The sequence below is a fragment of the Heterocephalus glaber genome, unplaced genomic scaffold (genome assembly GCF_053883595.1).
Source record: "Heterocephalus glaber isolate CG9 unplaced genomic scaffold, H.glaber_assembly_v1.0 deba00001707, whole genome shotgun sequence".
In the NCBI taxonomy this organism is placed as follows: domain Eukaryota; kingdom Metazoa; phylum Chordata; class Mammalia; order Rodentia; family Bathyergidae; genus Heterocephalus; species Heterocephalus glaber.
The window spans coordinates 1,414,773-1,436,493 of record NW_028258427.1 but is presented as its reverse complement, the minus strand read 5'-3'; the positions used below and the strand labels follow the sequence as shown (position 1 = coordinate 1,436,493).

General features: G+C 34.5%; 1 protein-coding gene across 7 annotated transcripts in view; it reads left to right on the top strand.

Moving 5' to 3' along the window:
• Phkb (phosphorylase kinase regulatory subunit beta) overlaps window positions 1-21,721 on the top strand; it is a 210,975-nt gene that overhangs the window by 75,681 nt on the left and 113,573 nt on the right. For 6 of the 7 annotated variants that reach the window (XM_087199368.1, XM_087199365.1, XM_087199370.1 and 3 more), the window contains one exon: window positions 16,000-16,115. In XM_087199368.1, coding sequence (XP_087055494.1) covers window positions 16,000-16,115 — 116 coding nt within the window. Of the gene's footprint in view, window positions 1-12,297; window positions 12,458-15,999; window positions 16,116-21,721 lie in introns of all 7 variants that reach the window. The other variant, XM_087199371.1, reaches the window with a different exon arrangement.

Genomic DNA, 21,721 nt, shown 5'->3' with positions numbered 1-21,721 from the left:
CCTGTACATGATATATCTTGATTCTTTTTTTCATATTCCCCTCCCCATTTATAAAAACTTTGTTTCCATGTTTTTCTTCCATTCCTTTTTTTTTCCTTTTCCCTTCCCTCCCTTTTACCCTTCCCTTGTTCTTCTTCCCATTTGAACATGTTCTTTCTACTTCCCAACATAGTATCTATCCTCCATTATGTTCCTTATTTACCATTTGGGTTTCTCACACAAGAGAAACAATACATTATTTAAACATGTGTCCCGTTTATTTCACTTAAGATTATGGTCTCAAGCTGCATTCATTTTTCTACAGATGACTCAAATTTATCATTCTTTATGACAGAGTAGTGCTTCCTTGTATATAAATACCACATTTTCTTTGTGCATTCATCTTTTGATGGGCATATTTTATTTAGTACATTTCTAATGATATTTTAACATGTAATTAATACAAAGGATTATTAAGGAAATATTTTACATTTCTTTCTTTTGTACTAACTTCAAAATCTGATGTGTATTTTATACTGTGAAAGGCCTTCTTAATTCAGACTAGCTGGATGGTAAGTGCTCAAAATTGTCTAAACATTGGTACCTTTCCATGCCCCTGTCTCAATTCCACTTACCTATTTCTTGAAATTTTTACATTCTTGAAACCTCTCTTTCTACCTCAAATGATAATTCATCTTTCCTTTGTTGGTAACCCTTGTGCATTATTTCTGTTAACCAAATAAAAATATTTTCTACTCAGAAAATTTTTCTCCTTATTTTCAGTTGTTAGGTTGGTGTCTGGATTCAGGATAATGCTATAATTTGCGAAGTTAAAAAGATGAACCTACAGTATATTGGGTATAGATTTCTATAAAGAATAGTGTCACCATCATACATATTCTAAAAAGTTATTGATAACAAGCTAACAGGGAAGAAAATTTCATGAGAAATTGTTATGGCTGAAATTAATACACTAATTTAAAATATATAAAATGATCATTGCTTAATTTGAATTGACATCTCTTTGTGACATGTTATAAGGAAAGAATATAGCATTAGGAATTGTTCATAATAATGTATTTCCCAAATATATTTATGTTTAGTAAACAAAAAAGGTGTTACCTTTAGAAGCAAGTTAAATAAATATGTGTATATCTGTACATATGTGTGTATATATATATGTGTGTCTCATATATAAATCATAAGTATATCAGAGTACTGTTCTCGATTTCATTAGGCATTGCTGATATTTTTATTGAATAACTGAATTACCTAAAGAATTTTAATGTTATGCAGTGTGACAGTTTACAGTTATATACTAGGAATCTCATTTCCTTGTATCCATTTGTGCCAAATATTTCTATTTGGACATTAAAATGACTTCTTTTGAAACAGAATTCATTTACATTGGTCATATTTTCATGTCTATCTTCAAAGCAAATGTTTAGGCATCATTCTTGATTTATAGCATAAAATTCAACTTTCAGGATTATTCCAAATTACTATTAAGAGGAAAACAGAATCTTTTGCAATTACCTGAAATTTTAAACAATTGCCTTTCCATAATTAAGTGATGTTTATTTGACTTTCTATATATTTTGTAATGAATGAAACAGAAGAGAACAATTAATATTCTTCTGTGACGGAAAAGCTTTTCCAGACTCCTAATTTATCTATTTTTAATTGTTCCTTAGTCATTTCTCTGCAGCATCCATTCATTTTGACTCTGTCACTGTTACCTGCAGTTTCTCAACTCTTGTGAGAATAAAGTCACTGATAGTAAGATTAGTTGCTAAAGTCAGTATTCAAATATTTGATCTGCTAAGAACATTCTTTGAGGAGGATGTCTTTCACTTCTAAGCTTTCTTTATTATCATTGAATGTTACAGTGTTATCCTGAAGTATTTTTTTAGACTATATTATGAAAATTTCATTTGGGACACTTAAAATTTTAAAAGGCCTTTTATGGACATTTTAAATGAAGTTAATTATTATTAGTGTCCAAGAATTTAAATAGAATTTAAAATGTATTATTTTTCACTTGTTTGAAGTATTTTGGATCTGACAAAATTTGTCATTTTTCAGTAGGATTATTATTAGGGTGACATAAATTATCCATGTTTCCACTGAAATCTTGGAATCCCTGTTTGGAAGTTTTTTAGTATTATATACCCTTGTGGATTTGTCACCTGCAACAATATAACAGAGTTAGAAGAATAGCACATCTCCAAGAACAAGCTATTTTCATATTTTTAGAAGAAATCAGGCTACAGTTTAGCTAAGAAAAGAGTTATTTTTTGATTTTAATATTCCTGGAGTTTATGCCCACCAGTTATCATTATTGTAGGATATAGGTGGCATTTTCTTCAGTAATGCTAAAACATTAAATAGATAACTGGCATCTTTTACAAATGACGAGGGGATTTAGAGATGGAGGGAGGAGGAGCGAAAGGTGAAGTAACCAGGATTAAGATTTGATGTGTACCCCAAGATGAATGTATTCATTATGTATCACAAACATGTAATAATAAAAAAATTAAAAAGTAACTGTCAGTGTTGACAAATGTATGAATACATACACACACCAATTTCTGAATGCATAGAATTGGGAAAAGCCAGTATTGGAGGAGACAATGAATGAAAATCTGAATTGAAGAAAACATTAGGTCTTGTACAACATAGATAAACATGCCAGAATCGCCACCACCACCACCCTGAAAGTCCATGGGGAACAATACATGGAAGGAGCTTTGGTTCCTAGATGACCTTGTGGAAGTAATTTACCTCATCGGTCTGTGCTTTATAAACTTAAAGTTTTAATTTTTGATAGCTGGAAACAGTAGTAATGAAATGCACACTCTTTATTATACATCCTTAGAAGAAATGAGCAGTTCTTTGTTCTTTATAGCTTTAAATAAGACAGAGCCTGGATGCAAGGCCAAGAAGGAATTGTACTGGAGTACAGTTTAAATAGCACTCTACAACTTTAGGAAGCTGTTTTGTGTGACAAAGCGGGTGGAATTTGAGAGGTTTCTTGTTTTTCCTGTGCCCTGGCTAATTTGTTAGTGCTTTTTTTTTTTTTTGTACCAGGGATCGAACTCTGGACCTTGGGATTGGGAGGCAGTGGAACCACTGAGCTAAATCCCTGGCTCACTGGCTAATTTGAATACGGTACTTGTGTGGACGCTAGTACATAGTGGTAGTCTCAACTCTAAAGGTATCTGGCCTTGAGCAATTAAGGTTGCATAACGGCCTATAGTGTGAAAGCAAAAAAGGGAAGTGGGAGTAAGTGGATCCACTACTTAGGGTGAGGAGCTCACCAGCCTCTAACCAGGCCGTCAAAGTCAGGGTAAAATAACATTTTTTAAAAAGACCATTTTATACTTGGACCAACAATGGTAAAGTAAATCAATTATACCTCAAATGGTGTATTTGAGGCAAAAAAATAAAGAATGACATTACTAAATTATTTTAAAAAAACAGCTCGCGTTAAAGATACATCTGTACAAAGTGTATGAACCTGATAGTATTGCCTCAAAATATATAAAGCAAAAATTTGATGCAGTTGTTTGAAAAAAAACTTTAATTGTTCCTGCTAGATAGATATAACACAGAATACTTATGGACCGTATGTATGTAGATATTTCCCCTATACCAAGCAATTCTTAGCAGACACTAGCTGGGTGGGTGTCTTACAATTTAACTCAGTCCTAACACTATTTGGAGATTGAATCAGATTCCATAAGTTAAAGGCTCAGTGCCCTATGGCCGTTCCTTACTTCAGATGCCAATCACAATTTTCTGGTTGCAACCTGTACTTCTGAATAATTGGATATAAATCAGAGTCCCATTGTTTCCTTCTCGGTTTGATTAATTTGCTAAAATGGCTCATAGAATTCTGGGGAACACATTTAGCAGTTTATTACCAAAAATATTACAAAGATACAGAGGAATGTAGAGATGCATAAGATGACATATATGGAAGAAGACAATGGAGCATCCGTGCTAGCCACCCCCTAGCACCTCCACACATTCAGCAACCCAGATGCTTTCAAAACTAGTTTTTTTTGGCTTACTATGGTGGCTTCATTTCATAAGCATCATTGTTGAAATCATCCCCCATTGGTGATCAACTTATCATTCAGTCTCTTTCCCCTCCTTGGAAGAATAGGAACCAAGAGTTTCACCCTCTATTCCTATAGCTTGTTCACTTGGCAACCAACCCACATCCTGAGGCTATCCAGGAACCCACTAATCATCTCCTTAGAAAGAAACGTTCCTATCATCTAGGAAATACTGAGAGGCTTAGGAGTTCTTGTTAGATGCTCCTGTCACTCCAGAACTTCCAAAGGTCTTAGAACTGTATCATGAATTGAGGTTTAAGATCAGATATTTGAACAAACGATTCTTCTGGCATTCTGTCTACAAAGGTTTTAGGAGCATTGTCTCAGGAATTGGGAACAGATACCAAATATGTACAAATTTTTTGTTTGTTTTGTTTTTGTAGTACTAGGGAACCTTCACACAGATCTACATCCCCACCCATTTTAAAGTTTTAAATTTTTCTTCTTGAGACAGGGTCTCATTGAATTGCTAACTTGCCTAGGCGAGGGTCAAACTTGCAATTCTTTTGCAAGAATGCTGGGATTACAGTGTGCCACCACACCTGGCCTATATTTGTTCTTATATTACAGTATCATAAAAAGATAAAAAATCAGCTTAAGAAACTGATAAACCAAGGAGATAAAAAAATAATAAAAGATACGGTATAGAGTATTTGAACAGCAGTTGGTCCCAGTAAATTTCATAATGACTAAATGGATATCAAAGAATCAGTGGCTGTGTTCTCTGGCTACATTGAATTTAGAACTCAGTAGCTAACAGATGCCCGGTAAATGCCCTTTCTTAAAAATAAAAAAATGCAGTGTATTATGTAAAGTTTTAAGTGAAAATGGAATTGAGAAACAATGAGGAATGTTAATAAAAACATGACATAACAATAGTTGTTGAATGTAGCTAACATTTATTATGGGCAGTTTTAAACCTTGAGTGCTCATATAAAAAAAGTTGTGATGGAAAATTACTAAGTTAAATATCTATTTTTATGAAGTTACAAAAGAATACCTTAGTAAATGAAAAGGATAAAAACAAGAAGCAAAAAATAAAGGTGTAAAAAGAATGTTGTAAAATAGAAAAGTAAAATAGAGATTCTCAGTAAAACCAACAGCTTTTTATTAAACAAAAAGATTAAAGATGCATTCCAGATGTGTAAAAATTCTGGTAGGCAGGCAAAGAATAGTAAACCGTTAAATAATATTATCAATGAAAAGAATTTAACTGTATATATGTAGATATTTTTAAAAAACAGAATTTACCTTAAATTATGTGACGATAAATTTTAAAACTATCCCAATGGACTGGGTTCTAGAAAAGCCATAAGTTACTGTTATAGACTGACTTGTGTTCCTCTCAGAATTTTTGTGTTGAAGACCAAACCCCTAGTACCACAAAATATGAATGTATTTGTAGATATATAGTCTTTTAAAGGCTGAGCCTTGAAAAAGTAAGTGAATTAAAATGAGGCCCTTTGATGCGCTGTAGCCAAATCTCACTGTGTCTTCAGCAGATGAAAAAATTTAGACACACAAAGTTTCCAGGAACATAGGGCCATACTAAGAGATGTCAGGGACTTGGGCCTCAGCAAATAGATGGCCATCTTCAAGCTAAGGAATGAGGCATTAGAAGGAATACAACTTGCTGACATCTTGATCTTAGACTTCTGACCTTCAGAACTGTGAGAAAATAAATTTCTATCATTTAAAGCACCCACTCTGTGATATTTTGTATGATAGCCCAAGCAAACTAATACAGTTACTGAAACTAATTTAAGAAGAAATGTAAAAAGAAATAAATAGACTCATAATGGTGTTTCAAAACCTTTTTGTTGTTGTAAACCCCAAGGAGGAAAAAGCTATTTAAATTAAATTTTTCTTAATGAGAGAAGTTAAATACTAAGAAATAAGAATGTCAGGTCCAGCTGAGCCTTGAAAGACTATGCATTATTATAATATCTAAGAATTTTTGCCCACTCCCAACCTCCCTAAGAACAAATTTGGACCCCTTAGGAATGCAGGATCTGTAATCTTCAATAACAATGAAAATCATTAGTTAAAAATCTTCCCTCTCTCCTTCATCTTACTGAAAAAGGAGAACAGTTCCAGCTTGTTTTTTTTTTTTTTGGTACCGGAGATCGAACTCGGGTCCTTGTGCTTACCCAGCAGGTGGCAAAACCACTGAGCTAAATCCCCATCCCTGGCCCACCAGCTTGTTTTATAAGCAGATTTTACTAAAGCTTAAAGTAACAGAGAACTCTTACCTCATTAAACAGAGAAAGCTTCCCAATAAATTTTATGAGGCTTCTATAATTTTATAAAATTGACACTATTGGTATGAAAAATCAAACTTTAGGCCAGTCTCCCTGTAATTTTTCATTTTTCATGTATTCCTTTGGTCTAATAACTGTTCATTTAACAAATATATTGAGCTTCTGCCACGTGGAAGTTACTTTCCTAGATACTAGCAATTAAGAGTGATGAAGACAAAAATCCTTGCCTTATAGAAAGTATATTTTTGAGGAAACCTGGTAAAACCCAAATTCCTAAGTGCAAAAGAGATGATTGAAATAACATGGTACAATAGTGACAAATATACTGCTTTTGATTTATTGGACAGAAAAGGTTAAGATCCTAAATAACTTGCAAACCAACTCCAGCTAACAAGGAAGACATTAAGAATGTGAATGAACCAGGGTTAAAGTATTATTTAAAGTTGCTTTTGGCTACCAACCCCCTCCCCCAGTAATAGTTTTAATACATAAAGGTTTTATTTTCTGCACTAAAAGTTCTAGAGATTGGAAGTCCTGGGCTTTAACAATAGCTGATCAGTGTCATCAAAGATATATAATCCCTGTCTCCAGCCCTGCAGTCTTTAACATGGAACATTATTCAAGTAATATTAATATAACTGCCATTCTCTAGGTATTATGTCTACTGGCAAGAACTGAGACAGAGAAACGCTTATAAAAGTGTGCGGAGGCTTGATCTCACTGGCTAGGACTTGGTCCCATAACTACAGCTGCTTCTGGGAAGCCTTGTAATGTTAAAATCAAGATTCTCTTAGTAAGAAAGAAAATGAGTACATAGATATTAGTGGTCAGCTAGCCTTATGTACAAGGAGTATATAATCCAAGAAATGCAGATTATTCAAAATAATGCAGTAATGTAATCTATCAGGGCAAATTAAGGGAGATAAAACATTTAATCATCTCAGTAGGTATAGGAAAAGTACCTAGTCAAAATGCATTATCTCTTCATAAAAAACATTCTTTTAACCTATTAATTTATTTATACTAGTGATTGAACCCAGGACAAGCATTCCACCACTGAGCTACATCTCTAGCACTTGAAAAGCATTCTTAGGAGAATAAAGTGGTATTTCCTTAACTTAAAAAGGTATATCTGCCAAGATATTTGCATAAATATATTTACTGATAAGCTGTGTTTTAGTTACTTTTCTTGTTGCAGAACTCAATACTCAACACCTACAACTTAAAGGAGTAGAAGTTTATTTTGCCTCATGTGATTGGCCAACTCTAAAGAAGAAATAGCATGGCACAGGAGAAAGGGGAAGAGAGCTGCTTCCTTACTCCCATCCATGAAGCAGAGAGAGAAGGAACGAGCTGGGGAGAGAGATAAACCTTCCAGGCCACACCCCCAATGATTAGTCTTCTCCAGCCAGACCCTGGTTCCCCACAGCAAGCCAGCTGTTACTCCATAATTCACTCAACTTCCAAACACATGAGGCTGTGGAGGCCATTTTAGATTTAAACCATAACAAGCTGTTAGAAGAACTTCTAAGTTAGAAACAAGAAAAGGATATTGATTATATACATATATTATACAGATGAGTTAGCCAAAGCATTAAGATAAAAAATAAGATAAATTTTCAGTGATGCTATTGTTTATGTAGTAAATCCAAGTGGATCCTTAAATAAGCTATTAAAGTCTTAAAATTGTTTAGCCACAAAGTTGAATATATGATTAACGTGAATCAATAACTTGTCTGCAAAGGAATAATTACTAACTAAAAATTAAGTATAATGTAAATGAAATATTCTATTCACTATAAATAAACCTAATGGACAAAATTTAACTTCACCAAAATGTCCATGCAAATTTTAACATAATTTTCATGAAACTTTAACAAAAGGATGCTATAGGTTTTAGAGAAAAATAAACTATAAACTTCAAAAGGCCATGTTGGAGAAGCAAAAAATATGAACAGAATGAAAGGAATCTTAGTTTATCAGATATAAGACCCTACCATACCTCCAATAATACATGAAATTAAACAATATGTTATTAGTACAGTGATAAACATATAGTCAGTGGAACAGAATTTAGGATCCAGAAACAGAATGCACATACACACATGCATATACATAAAAAGTGTGATAAAAATACAGTAAATATCTTTAAAGCTTTAAGACATATTACTGTAAATCCTCTTCAAAATCCTCCCCCTTTCTTCAAACACACCCATTGTTCTCGCCACCTTCTGAAGTAGTTCTGGAAGTCCTCTTTCATGAGTGTCTTTAGGTGTACTTTGACTACTGCTTTGATGTCCTAGATTGACTTAAACAATTACCTTTTGTGGTCATTTTGACTTTGAGGAAGAACCGGAAGTCACACGGTGCCAGATCTGGTAAATAAGGTGGATGAAGACCCACTGTGGTGTTTTTACTAGCCAGCCTTTCTGTTGAATGGCACTTGCCATAGCATTCACTGTAGTTTTTGATCACGCCCTTCAATTTTTTTTTTTTTTTTTTTTTTTTTTGGTACCAGGCATTGAACTCAGGACCTTCCGCTTTCAAGGCAGGTGGCCACACCACTGAGCTAAATCCCTGGCCCACGCCTCTTATTTTTATCTTAACAGAAGATATGCAGATTGTTGTGCCCTGCTTTTCCATCAGTCTGTTGCAATATCACATACCATGCAACCTCTAGAAAACATTTTGCATTTGTAAAGGCATGAGAGTGAAAATAATTTTGATTTTAGAGGCCTCTGGGGTTTCTGTCTCACACTTTGAAAGTGACTGTTTTAGAGGAAACTATAGGAAAATATCTTTCTGACTTCAGGATAGGGAAGGCTTTCTTCAGTGAGACATAGTAAGTATGAACTACACCCACACAAAAGATAATTTTGATCCATTAAAGTAACAATCTGTTCATCAAAAAGCAAGCAACAATAAAGAAGATGAAAAGGTAAATTAGACTTTAAGATATTTGTAACACAAGTATCTGACAAAGATACATATCTAGAATATAAAAAGAACTATTAACCAATCAATTAAATACCTCTTATAGGAAATTAGGAAAATTCAAAATTTAGTTAAATGCCACTTTACATCCATCAAATTGGTATCATAAAACTGTTGGATAATGCTATGTATAAGCAAAGGGTACAAAGTAAAGAGAACTTTGCATGTTACTGGGATGGGCATAGGTTCTTATAATACTTTGGAGAGCAATTTGACAGCATCTGCTAAGCTGAAAGTACATCCTCTATAATTGAGCAATTTAGCTTTCAAAGTATACCTTACATTAAAGCTTACTAAGGTGATACAGACAGGTTGGAGACGTGTCAAGGTACATACTGAGACCTCCATCCTAAACATATTCATAGAGCGTGGGTTAGCCATGCTACCCAGGCCAATAACCTCTGGCAGCCAGGAGTTTTACCCAGCTGCCGCACTGTTCTGTATATGTACCATGATGTCAAAACATTTGGAAAACTTTCTCTTAGATACATACTTAAAATATTCATTTCAGTAGCATTCCATTAAAAATATGTTGAGGTAGGATTCTAATTTATATATGTAGAAGGAGAAAAATAGAAAATAACCTTTAGGTGAGAACTATAATAATTACAGTAGTATGAATATGATCCACTGACAAATGCTAAAATTATTGGGTGAAAAGATGAGGAAAATTCATGTAGTCTGAAAGCATTTTCCATAAAATATTTATTAAGTGTAATGTGAAAGATTATAATATTAGAGAAGATAACCCTGGATAAACCACTTAATTAAGTCATAAAGGTCACACAATCAGTAAGAAAACATGGTAACATCACCATTCCTGGGTTATGATGTGCAAAGAAAACCACAGAATTATATTCCATGATATTTTTGCCAAAAATACATTATCTCAATTCAATCATGAAAAAACATTGGACAGTCTGATTTTGAGGAACATATGACAAAATAACTGGTCAAAAATGTCATAATCCTACCAAAACAAGGAAAGAACAAAGAAGAAATAAGGTAAGAGAAAGAACTAAACACCATAAAAGTTAAAACTATGTCACTTTGGATATAAAGGAGGGACTTAGGGAGTAAATTGAAGCTACCCAGAGCTGTCTCCTTGAGCAACCACTGACTCTGAAGGTGAGCCTCAGTCACACTAAAAATTATGTAGAATTACAAATGCCTGAAGCATGATTCAGAAAGAAAAAGCTTTTTAAATTTTTTTAAATTTTAATTTTATTAGTACATGGCTTTAGTACATGAAGTTTACATTCATCTTGGGGAGTAAGTACATGTACATAACAGCAGTTTCTTTTTTTAATCCCCTTCTCATCCATCTCTCTCCCTCTATCTCTAAACCCCCTTTCCCCATTTTCATTCTTCTTGTTATTATTCTTAGCTCATGTTTATGATATATAATGTTTGTACTTGGCATATCTTACATCATCTTTCTTTTCCTTCCCCTCCCCCACATTACTCTCCCTTGGTCTCCTAGACCATTTCCCATGTTTCTTCTATCCATCCTTTATTTTGTTTTTTTGTACTTTGCTTTACTCAAATGAGAAATATCATATGGTGTTTAATCTTGTGTGTGTGCTTTATTACATTCAATATTGTATTTTCTAGGTGCATCCATTTTCCTACAAATGTCTCAAATTTATCCTTTTTATTAACCAAGTAGTATTCCATTATGTACAGATATCACATTTTCTTTGTCCATCTATCTGTTACCGGACATACAGGCTGCTTCTAGAATTTAGCTATTATGAATTGAACTGCTGTAAACATTGGTATGCATGTATCACTCTAACGTGATGTCTTTAGCTCTTTTGGGAAGATACCTCAAAGGGGAAGAGCTGGGTCATATGAAATTTGTAATTTTAGTTCTTTGAGAAATTTCCAGACTGATTTCCGTAATTGTTGTACTAGTCTGCATTCCCACCAGCAATAGAGAAAGGTTCCTTTTTCACCCCAGCCACACCACCATTTGTTAGTTTTTGACTTCATGATGATTGCCATTCTTTCTGGTGTAAGATAAAATCTTAGTATTGTTTTAATTTGCATTTTTCTAATGGCCAGAGATGCTGAACATTTGTCCATATGTTTGTTGGCCATTTGTACTTCTTCTGAGACATGTCTGTTTTTAACCAATAAAAACATTTAAATTTACCATTTGGTGTTGGGTCTGAATTGTTTTATTTCAATGACCATTTATTAAAGTCCCTAATAAACTTCTCTTTGGTCATTTGCAACTTCATACCCCTTATTAATTCCTTCATTACAATTTCAAGTATCTTATTCACAAATTATTCTACTATAAGTTTTTGTGTGTGAAATTTTAATTTTAGGATTTATAATTATTACATAATTCTAGAATTTGATACATGTATACAGCATGTAATTGCTGAATTAAGTTAGTTAATATATATCCATCACCTCAAACCTTTATCATTTTCTGGTGGTAGGAACATTCAGGAACCTCTCTTGCAGCTATTTGGAACTGCACAATAAATTATTATTAACTGTAGTCACCCTGCAATGCTACAGAACACTAGAATTTATTTCTTCTTTCTAACTGTAGTTTTGTAATGCTCAGAATTGAGGGGTTCTATACAATTTGATAGGGAGAGAGAGAGAATCCTTGCCTTGGAGTTTAGGTAAGCTAATTAAAATTATATGTTCAATGTGAGACCCTTTCAATTCTTCAATTTGTCAATTTTTTATCATACATACCTTAAATTTTATGAAGTCCATTAGGATTTTGTTTTTAACATAATATTACCCAAACTTAATATATCCCAATATGTAATTATTTCATTTGCTTGAACTCTATTTTGAAAGTATTTCAGATATATGAATTATTGTTTTAAAGCTATTAAAGTATTCAGAAAATACCACGAACGACATTTGGAGTTGACCCTTGGAGCTGTTTCTGAAATATTTCTCTGTAGACTTGTTCTAGAAGTGGATTTCAGAGAAATACACTGTGAAGAGCAAGATAACACATTGGAAATTGGTGTGAATTGTGAAGAAAAGGACCAACAGCATAGGGTACATAAACTAGAGTCAGGAATTGAAATCAATATGCAGAATACCCTGACATTGGAAGAGGTTTGTGATCTTTGTTTTCATATTCTAGTAATCTCATATTTCCTCAGGTGCCCAGTCCTTACTAAACCATGGTATTATTTTTGTGGAAAATACAAGAAATTTACATTTCTGAGTTCGGAGAAGTTATATGGGTCCACAAATCCTTATCTGTAGAAATTTGACAACTAGCTATGTTTTAGATTTCAATTTTTTTGGATTTAAAAAGGATAATACAAAGAGCAGTGGTATATACCTGTAGTCCTAGCCATTTGGTGAGGCTGAGACAGGAGGATTGTTTGAGCTTAGGAATTCAGGGCTAGCCTGGGCAACATAGCAAGACCTTATCTTTTAAAAAAAAAAAGAAAAGAAAAAGAAAAAGTGACTACTATTTAGGTATATTATATAATGACCCCACTAGGGTTTAGGGCAGAGTCACATAATTAGCACATTAATACTTTTGCAATAAGATATATTCATACAAAGTGATATATATGTATATATAGTATTTATATATAAAGAATGTATCTATATCTATATCTGAATGAGATAATCTCAGTTTCTGGTTTTCCTGATAAATGAGTGAAAAAAATGACTGTTTTCAGAGATTGTGGTATTTTAAAGTTGTAAATATGAAATGGTGGACTTTATACTAATTGGAGGTGAGGAAAAACAAACACATGAAATGAAAAATTAAGAGCCTTGCCTTTAGAACAATGAGAGTTAATAGTTTCCCTCTACTTGCACTGGGATTGGAGGAAAATTCATAGAAAAGTTTCAGTTCAAATTGAGCAAGACTAATGCCAGTGAGCCCAATTGGAGCCCAGGATATCTGTCAGAGGAAATAAATAGAGGCATGTGAGGACAGAGTGGACAGAGTGTGGAAGGTTTGAATGTGAGATGTGAAAGTTGTGACAGTGTTAAGATTCACAAAACTTTTTTGACTAAAGAAGTGCTGTGAAAAATAGCAGTCTTGGTGAAAAATGAATATAATTGATAAAAGTTGACATAATCATGTCAAAAGATAAAATACAACAAAATATACAGAAAGGGGTTGCAGAAAGCAGAAACGGCAAAATCACAGTAGTTGTCTGAAATTGCTTCCCTTATACAATTAAAACAAGGAACTTCCTTAACATTCTCGCTTAGTTAAACCAGGTCTCTTCTTTTGGTTCTGAATCTCTTATTTTTTCATGTTGGCCCATGTAAGAGGGCCTTATAAATTTCAGAAGGCAAAGATGAATTCAAGATATATAGACTGAGCCTAGAAAAGCAGCAGGCTTATGGAAAAAGGAAAATGAAAAGTGCTTCCAAGCGAAAGTGTTTAGAACATGTTGGGTTAGTGAGAAATCTAAGTGGAAATACTTCATAATTGAATATAGAAGCAAAGTATGTGTTGAATATTGAAAGCTAGAACGGGAAAATCACAAAATTGTAAACTTTCATTGTACACATAGAAAAAAATCATTCATTTCATTTTATAGCAACCATGTGTCACCCAGCTAATCCATTGTACTATATAGTGAGAGCAAGACTAAGTAACCCATGTGTGATAGATGTTGTTGCCTTTGCATTGTGTTGTATAAACCATCTCTTACACCACTATCTGTAGTGGAAACTTTGATAGTGACTAAGCTTCCTAGAGGGATGAGGTATGCATACAGAAAGAACAGGCAGAGCTTTGGAGAATGCTCACCAGTAGCGATGGCAGCAAAAAGAGGAGGCAACCAGGAAGATGAATGTAGTGTCAGTGCCAAAGCAATGGGAACTCTACAGGAGAAACAGGTGACCAGTTTTATAAAATCTGTGACGGATATGTGATTGGACATCCTCCCAAGCAGGGGAAAGGAGGAAGGGAGAGGAATAAGAAGTGATAGACGATACCCTTGAGAAGTTTGTCATGAAAGGAAGAGGGATTTGGATTGTTTTGAAGTTTCAAACTTGGTGCCCTGGCAAACTATAAAGTATTTTCTGTATGTGTTGTAAAACCTAAACAACTCTTAGGACCGTGGAAAAGCTGACATCATAAAAATGACCAGATTTATGTTTTTGTTTGTTTGTATGGCTCTGAGCATGAATGCTAGGCAAGCAGTGTACCTCTGAGCTGCATCTCCAGTCCCAATGCCAGATTTTTTTTTACAACAACAGTTTCCCCTTGTGGCATATAAGCTAGGGCAAGCTGTGGAAACCTCAGCAATATTCAATTTGAAAAAGAAAACAGTTTGTTGTTGATCTGTACTGCTCTACTCTTGGGTGGAAAGGTTATGGAATAGGTGTATGTTTTGCAGAAATCTAGAATTACCTCACACTGTACCCTATTTCTGTGTGCTTTACCCTATAAGACCTTTCCTTCACAGAAACAGGTGGGCTGTTCCTAACTCCAAAGGTAAAATGTTCCTGTTGGAGAGAAGTTCAGGAGTCAGGGATTTAAAACCCCAGCCATTCACCATCTGTGAGGTAATCTGAGCAGACTAATACCTTGATCTACTCTTGATCATTGAGCTTGACTCTGAGTTTAGTGGGTTTCTAGAAGGCCTAGAGAACAAGGAAGAATTCTTTCAAAAGGCTTTGGTCTCTCTCCTCTTAGGTTCTTCCTCAATTCCTACCCCATCTGTTTTCTTTCGTCTTTTGATTTCTCAAATCTTCTGTTGTACTGGTGTATCCTTACTTTGATTTTGTGTATTATTTTTTCATAAGTGTATACATTTTATTAATTATGTTGTGGTCAGAGGCATGTGTTGCCATCTCAAAAGGATCTTGCGATGAGGGTATTGAGTGATCTTGTGATACTATATTGAACCAGACATGAAAATTAAATTTAAAGCACTGTAGTCAGGATTTATAGCCCACTTTAGAAACTGTCTTTATTTGAATGAATACACTTTTATTAAATCAGAACTGAACATAATCTTTGGTTTCTATGTTCTTTTGAGAGTATAAATTTAACCAAATGTTTGAAGTCTGTATCTGAAAGCTATGACTCCGGCCCATTTGTTGGAGCCCACCTCCAACTGAGGTTTGCGTATGTAACCAAAGGTACTTGTAGCTATTGAAAAGGTGGGCGGGAAGATTAGCTGCTGGGAGAATGAATAGACCCAAGGCTCCAGCTTGATCCAACATGGAACTAGCGCTATGCAGGACAGAGAAATACTTTTTGATTTCTAAAGTTTAGATTTATTTAACATTTCATATGGACACTTTATATTCCAGATATTATCTATATAAAAACAGTGCTTTATATTTTTGTTAGCTTTTAAGATATACAGTATTCAAATGTTAATAGACATATCATTGAAGAATTATAGTTTGAACACTGAAAGGATAAAAAATTTTATTTCTGTACTGTATAAGTTCTCACTGAAAGTGAATTTTATTTAAAAAACCAAGTATATAATAGAGGATTCATAGTAATGAAATAATCACAAGAATTTCAACAAGTTGAAATATATATTGAGGAGCAAGTTAAGTATATCTGGATTTCAAATGGTATCTAATTATTCTTGGTCCATACCTAAAGATTCTGTTATTTCAAGTGCCCTTATGCTTCATTTCTTTTTTTATTTTAGGTCACTTTTATTCAAAATCTTGTGTTCTGTGTAGAAAGAGTTTACCGTGTACCTGACTTTGGTATCTGGGAAAGAGGAAGCAAATACAACAATGGCAGCACAGAGCTACATTCCAGGTAATGTGCCAGTTTCTTGGGGGTATTTTTGGTTGTTGATGTTGTTTAAATGTGTAGAATTTGAATATGAATAAAATCAAAGCTGTAGACTGAAAGTGTGGTTTCTTTGTTAATCTTCAACACATTATTTGTCTGTGCATGATGCAAATTCAATTAAAATTAAAGCCTAAAGGTTCACTCTCAGCTCTTAAAACAGATGCAAGAAAGGAGTAAGGCATCTTTCCCAACCTCCCTGGGGATCACTACATGCATTCAGCCTTAACCATTAATTCATAGCTTGGCCTTCATGCATTAGAATTTCCAAGCACCAGTTATATATACATGGCATGTAAAATTATAATTTCCTTCCATGTTGCGGAGCTGATTTTTACCCTAACCAGATTCTCATGCCTTTTGGTAAACTTAATATTCAGTGCTTTCTCTAAGAGTTGTGATCAACATCTTGAACTGTAGTTTAGTGTTTGAATAAGCAACAGTATTTGATGAGTGATGTTACTATTTTATGAGTTTTCTTTACTCTTAGGGTTTAGGAAATAGTTTTGGTGACTGAACCTTTTATGTATCCTTACTTTCTGCCAAGGAGGTTATCTTTTAACTAACTAGTTCAATAAGTCCTGTCCATGTTTCACTAAAAGATATTGAACTAAATAAAGGAATTTACAGGTTAGCAGAGGTCATGTAAAGGAGAAAGGTCAGTTTGAATTATTGAGATTTAAATGAAATAGAGAAGGAAATGCAGGTTACCAACAATCTGCAGCTTTGTACTTTTTGGGACACAACAAATTAAGCTAATAGAAGGTACTTAATGAACTAAAAACTAGCTTCAGATCTGGGGTGTGTAGCCCTGAGTAGATAACTTCTAAAAAAGGAAAATAATTATAGTTTTTACTTTACAGAGTTATATTATATGAGTTCATGTTGTTTATGTTTTGACTGGCTGACATTAGTAAAGACTGTATTCATACACTTAAGAACGTTTTAGTAACAAAGGTTGAAATGAAAAGAACTGTCGGATATCCAGGTAAACTAATATACAAACCTTTTTTCATAAGTTTTGTGATTTACGTGATGCAGTTTTACATAGAACAGGATAGTAGCAATCAATGAAGAATTCAAAGATTTTGTGAGAAAGCTCAGTTCAGAAACTAAATTCTTGCCCAGTGTGGTGGTGCACTCTTGTAATCCCAGCACTTGGGAGGCTGAAGCAGGAGGATTGCTGGGAGTTTGAGGCCACCCTGGGTTACATAGTGAGTTCAAGACCGACCTGATCTACATAGTGAGACCCTGTCTCAAAACACAAACAAACAAACAAACAAAAAACCCTTAATTTTTACAAATACTAAAAATAGTAAGATATTATACTTCAGCCATCTTCCAAATTAAGTTCTCAGCATTCCAGATTATTAAACTACAAGAAAGTGATCTGATTAAGTTATTTCAAAATTTTACATTTTCAATGTTTATAAATATCACATTCCTTCCTTGCTTTTTAATAAACATTTAATATCATGCCGGTCTGATTTCAGACTGCGATTATTTGCAGTATAAAATGCTGACAAGTAGGAGTTTTTCTGTAAGAAAGCCAGGTGTGTTGGTGCTCACCTATAATGCTAACACTTCAGGAGGCTGAGGCAGGAAGTTTCCAAGTTCAATGCCAGCCTGGGCAACTTAGCAACTTAATCAAGACCTTGTGTCAAAATTTCAAAATAGAAAAAGAGGGAGCAATTATGTAACTCAGGGCTTGGTTCAATATCCTTTACTGCAAAATAAAACAACAAACAAATAATTAACTATAGTATACTCAGAAAAGTTAACATTAACCCTAGAAAGTGAGGATGTCTGTAGTGAAAAATTATAAGAGACTCAAATTTGTCTTATAACTGATATATCATTCTTTAAGTTGGATCAGTAAAGATTTTATTTCAAAAATTGCAAAGTAAGTATATGTTTTTTTTTTTTTTTTTTTTGGCTCTTGGGATTGAGTCTAGGACCTTCACACTGAGCTACATTCCCTTTTATTATTTATTTATCTATTTATTTATTTATTTTTCAGACAGGGTTTTACTAAGTTGTAAAGTTGCCTAGTCTAGCTTCAAACTTAAAATTTCTCCTGCTTTCAGCCTCCAGAGTTTTGGGATGATATATGTGTACTATCACACCAAGCTGTGATGTTCTTTGCTATCTTTTGCATGCAAAATTAATCTTAATTGTAGCCAGTCAGTTTTATTCAAATGGATGGGAAATAAAGTTTATCATTTAGGTTTTCGTGATATATTTTAAATGAGGTGTGATCAAAGATACAGTGAATGTTTAAATTTTATAAAATTTATCACTACAAAAGACGCATTGTCACTAATGTCCCTCGAAACACTTTCCTTTGCTTCAAACACACTTATGCCATTGTTCGTAGTTCTAGAACAGTTCTGAAAGTTCTCTTTTGTGAGTGTCTTTATTGCTATCTCAATGTCCTGAATCAGTTTGAAACATTTACCTTTCATGGCCATTTTGACTACGTGGAAGAGCCAGAAGTTGCAAGGTTCCAGATCCGTTGAGTAAGGTGGATGAGGGCAACACCATAATGTTTTTACAAACCTGCCTTTCTTTTGGATGATATGCAGCAACAATGTTCACCATATTTTTAATCACACTTTGAAAAGACAGGAAAGATGACTTTCAGAAATGCTTTAGAAAATGGCAAGAGAGCCAGGTGTGGTGGCACACACCTGTAATCCCAGCACTCAGGAGGCTGAGGGAGGAGGATCACCACAAGGTGGAGGCCAGCCTGGACTACCTAGTTAATTCAAGACCAGCTTGAACTACATGGCAAAACCCTATCTCATTTAAAAAAAAATGTGGAGAGAATGATAGGATGTATGTTCAGAGCAAGGGGGTATATTTTGAGGAGGATTAATAGCAGTGTGCCTTATACTGTAGTAAAGTTTTAAAATTTAAACTTCCTCCTATATTTTGATCACACCTCATACATTTAACATTGATCATCTAATCGTTCATTGTGTAAAACTTTACAGTTGCTGAAAAGAACTTAAAACTTTCTCTAAGATGCTTTTTGAGCTCATGCATACATAACCTGTTTTAGATGTGTCATCTCTGGACCCAACAGGACATTGTTATGGTTTCTGTCTAGATATCCCTCAGAGCCTCCTGCACTCATAAGCAGGGCTTTTGGAAGGGGATTGGATTATGTAAGGGGTTTAGTTCTTTCTTGCTGCTAGGAGGTGGGGTCTGGTCAGAAGAGGCAGTCACTGTGGGCATGGCCTGGAAGGGTGCATCTCCCTTCCTGGCTGCTTCCCCAAAGCTCTCTGCTGCTGGGCTGCCATGAGTTGAGCAGCTCTCCACCACACCCCTCTGCCACACTGTCCTGCCTTGGTGCCAGCCAACTCTAGATGTGAGCCAAAATGAACCTCCTCTTGTAAGATGTAGGTGTGGGGAATTGTGCCCCAGGAATGAGAAAGTGACTAAGACAGACACACACACACACATTTTAAAATTTTTATCTTTATTCATGTGTACAGTACATAATGATCATATTCATCATGGGAAGTTGGTGCATGTATGTAATGTATCTTAATTCTTTAGGCTTCCCCTGCCCTTCCACCATCTCTTGATCCCCTTCCTGCTTGCAAAAGATCTGTTCTCCTGTTTCCTTTTGCCTTTTATATGGCTCTTTAATTTACTTATATTTTGGGTTTCTCACATAAGAGAAACCATATCATATGTCATATCACTAACATTTTCTCAAGATGTGTCCATTTTCCTATAAATGACTCAGATTTATCCTTCTTTATGGCATACTAGTACTCCACTGTTTATAAATATATTTTCTTTATCCATTCATTTGTTAATGGACATATAGATTGCTTCCAAGATTTAGTTTTTATGATCTGTGCTGCCATAAACATGAGTATGCATGTATCACTGTAATATGATGTCATTAACTCTTTTGGGAAGATACCTAGAAGGAAAATAGCTGGATCAAATGAGATTTTTATTTTTAGTTTCTTGAGGAATCTCCATACTGATTTCCATAGCAGTTATACTAGTTTACATTCCTTTTATTTTGGTGGGGTGGTACAAGGGATCGAACTCAGGACCTTGAGCTTGCGAGGCAGGCATGGCACCACTGAGCTAAATCCCCAGCCCACTAGTTTACATCCTTACCAACAGTGTGGAGGGGTTCCTTTTTCACCTGCAGCCTCACCAGCATTTGTTACTATTTGATTTCTTGATGGTGGTCATTCTTTCTTGGATAAGATAGAATTTCAGTGTTGTTTTAATTTGCATTTCTCTAATGGCTAGCTATGTTGAACATTTTTTCATGTATTAATTGACCACTTGTATTTCTTCTTCTGAGAAGTACCTATTTTAGTTGCCCGTTTTTTTAATTGAATCTTTTATTTTGGAGGGGATTCTAACTTTTTTGAGTTCTTTTTATATTTAGATAGTAGTCCTCTAAGCCAAATACATTTTGAAACTGCAGAACTGAGTTTCACAGTGCTTCTAGGCACACTGATGACATTGGTTTTCAGGGGGTAAGTTCTTTTTCATATTTAGGAATATGTGGTGGAATGGAGGGCTGATTCAAGGCAGGGTTCAGTCACTACTCTTTGACTATTGGTGTTATAAAATGCCCCTGAAAAGTTTTGGCCTAGCCAGATCTGATTTTTACTGCTTAATGCATTAGTCTTGCTATATTCTTATATTATTTTTATAATTGCAGAGTGCTTGAATTAATATTCACAGGTGTTCTTTCACTTAGATGGGGTTACTTCCTGGTAAACCCGTGGTAGGTTGAAGACATTATAAGTCAAAAATGCATATAATACACCTAACTTGCCAAACATCACATCAACACAGCACACTGTAGAGTATCAGGTGTTAGCTCTGGTGTTGGCATGACTGATGGGAGCTGTGATTCATCAGTGCCCAGCCTTGTGAGAATATTGTGCAGCACAGCACCATCATGGGAAAAGATCAAAATTCAAAATGTGGTTTCTACTGAATGCTCATCACTCCTGAATACTTGTAAAATTGAAAAATCATTGTTAAACTATCATAAATCAGACTGTAGTAATACTTGCTATAAATACTTACATATCTCTTTGCCTTTTGACTTTCTCTGCTTACCAGTTGTTCTAAGTTGAAAAGGTCTCTTGGTAAAACTGGTAACTTTTGAGGTTATCTTTGTTTAGTGATTAGGGCCAAATTCATCTTGATCTGCCTTTTTCTGACTCCGGTTTGCTGTTATCTCTTCAGTCCAAATTTTTTAATTATTTAAGATTTTTTAGATAAACCCTAGAATGTTTTTTTCTGAATAGCACTTTCTTCCATTTATCACAATTTCCTTCTAACAGCAGACAACCCTTTCCCGGAACTTCAATAAAAGCATCTATTGCTCTAAACTCACTGTGATTCTCTTGAAATGTTTTCTAAGCAAGCATTCATGCATTCTTGCTTCTCCTGTTGGTTTGACTTTTCTCAAGCCAGTGTGCTCCTTTCACTTTCTCTAGAATGTCTAGAACTATATCAGATAATGTGCTTTCTGTCTCCTTCAACTTCTAGTTCTTTTTATATATATACTTTAAGTT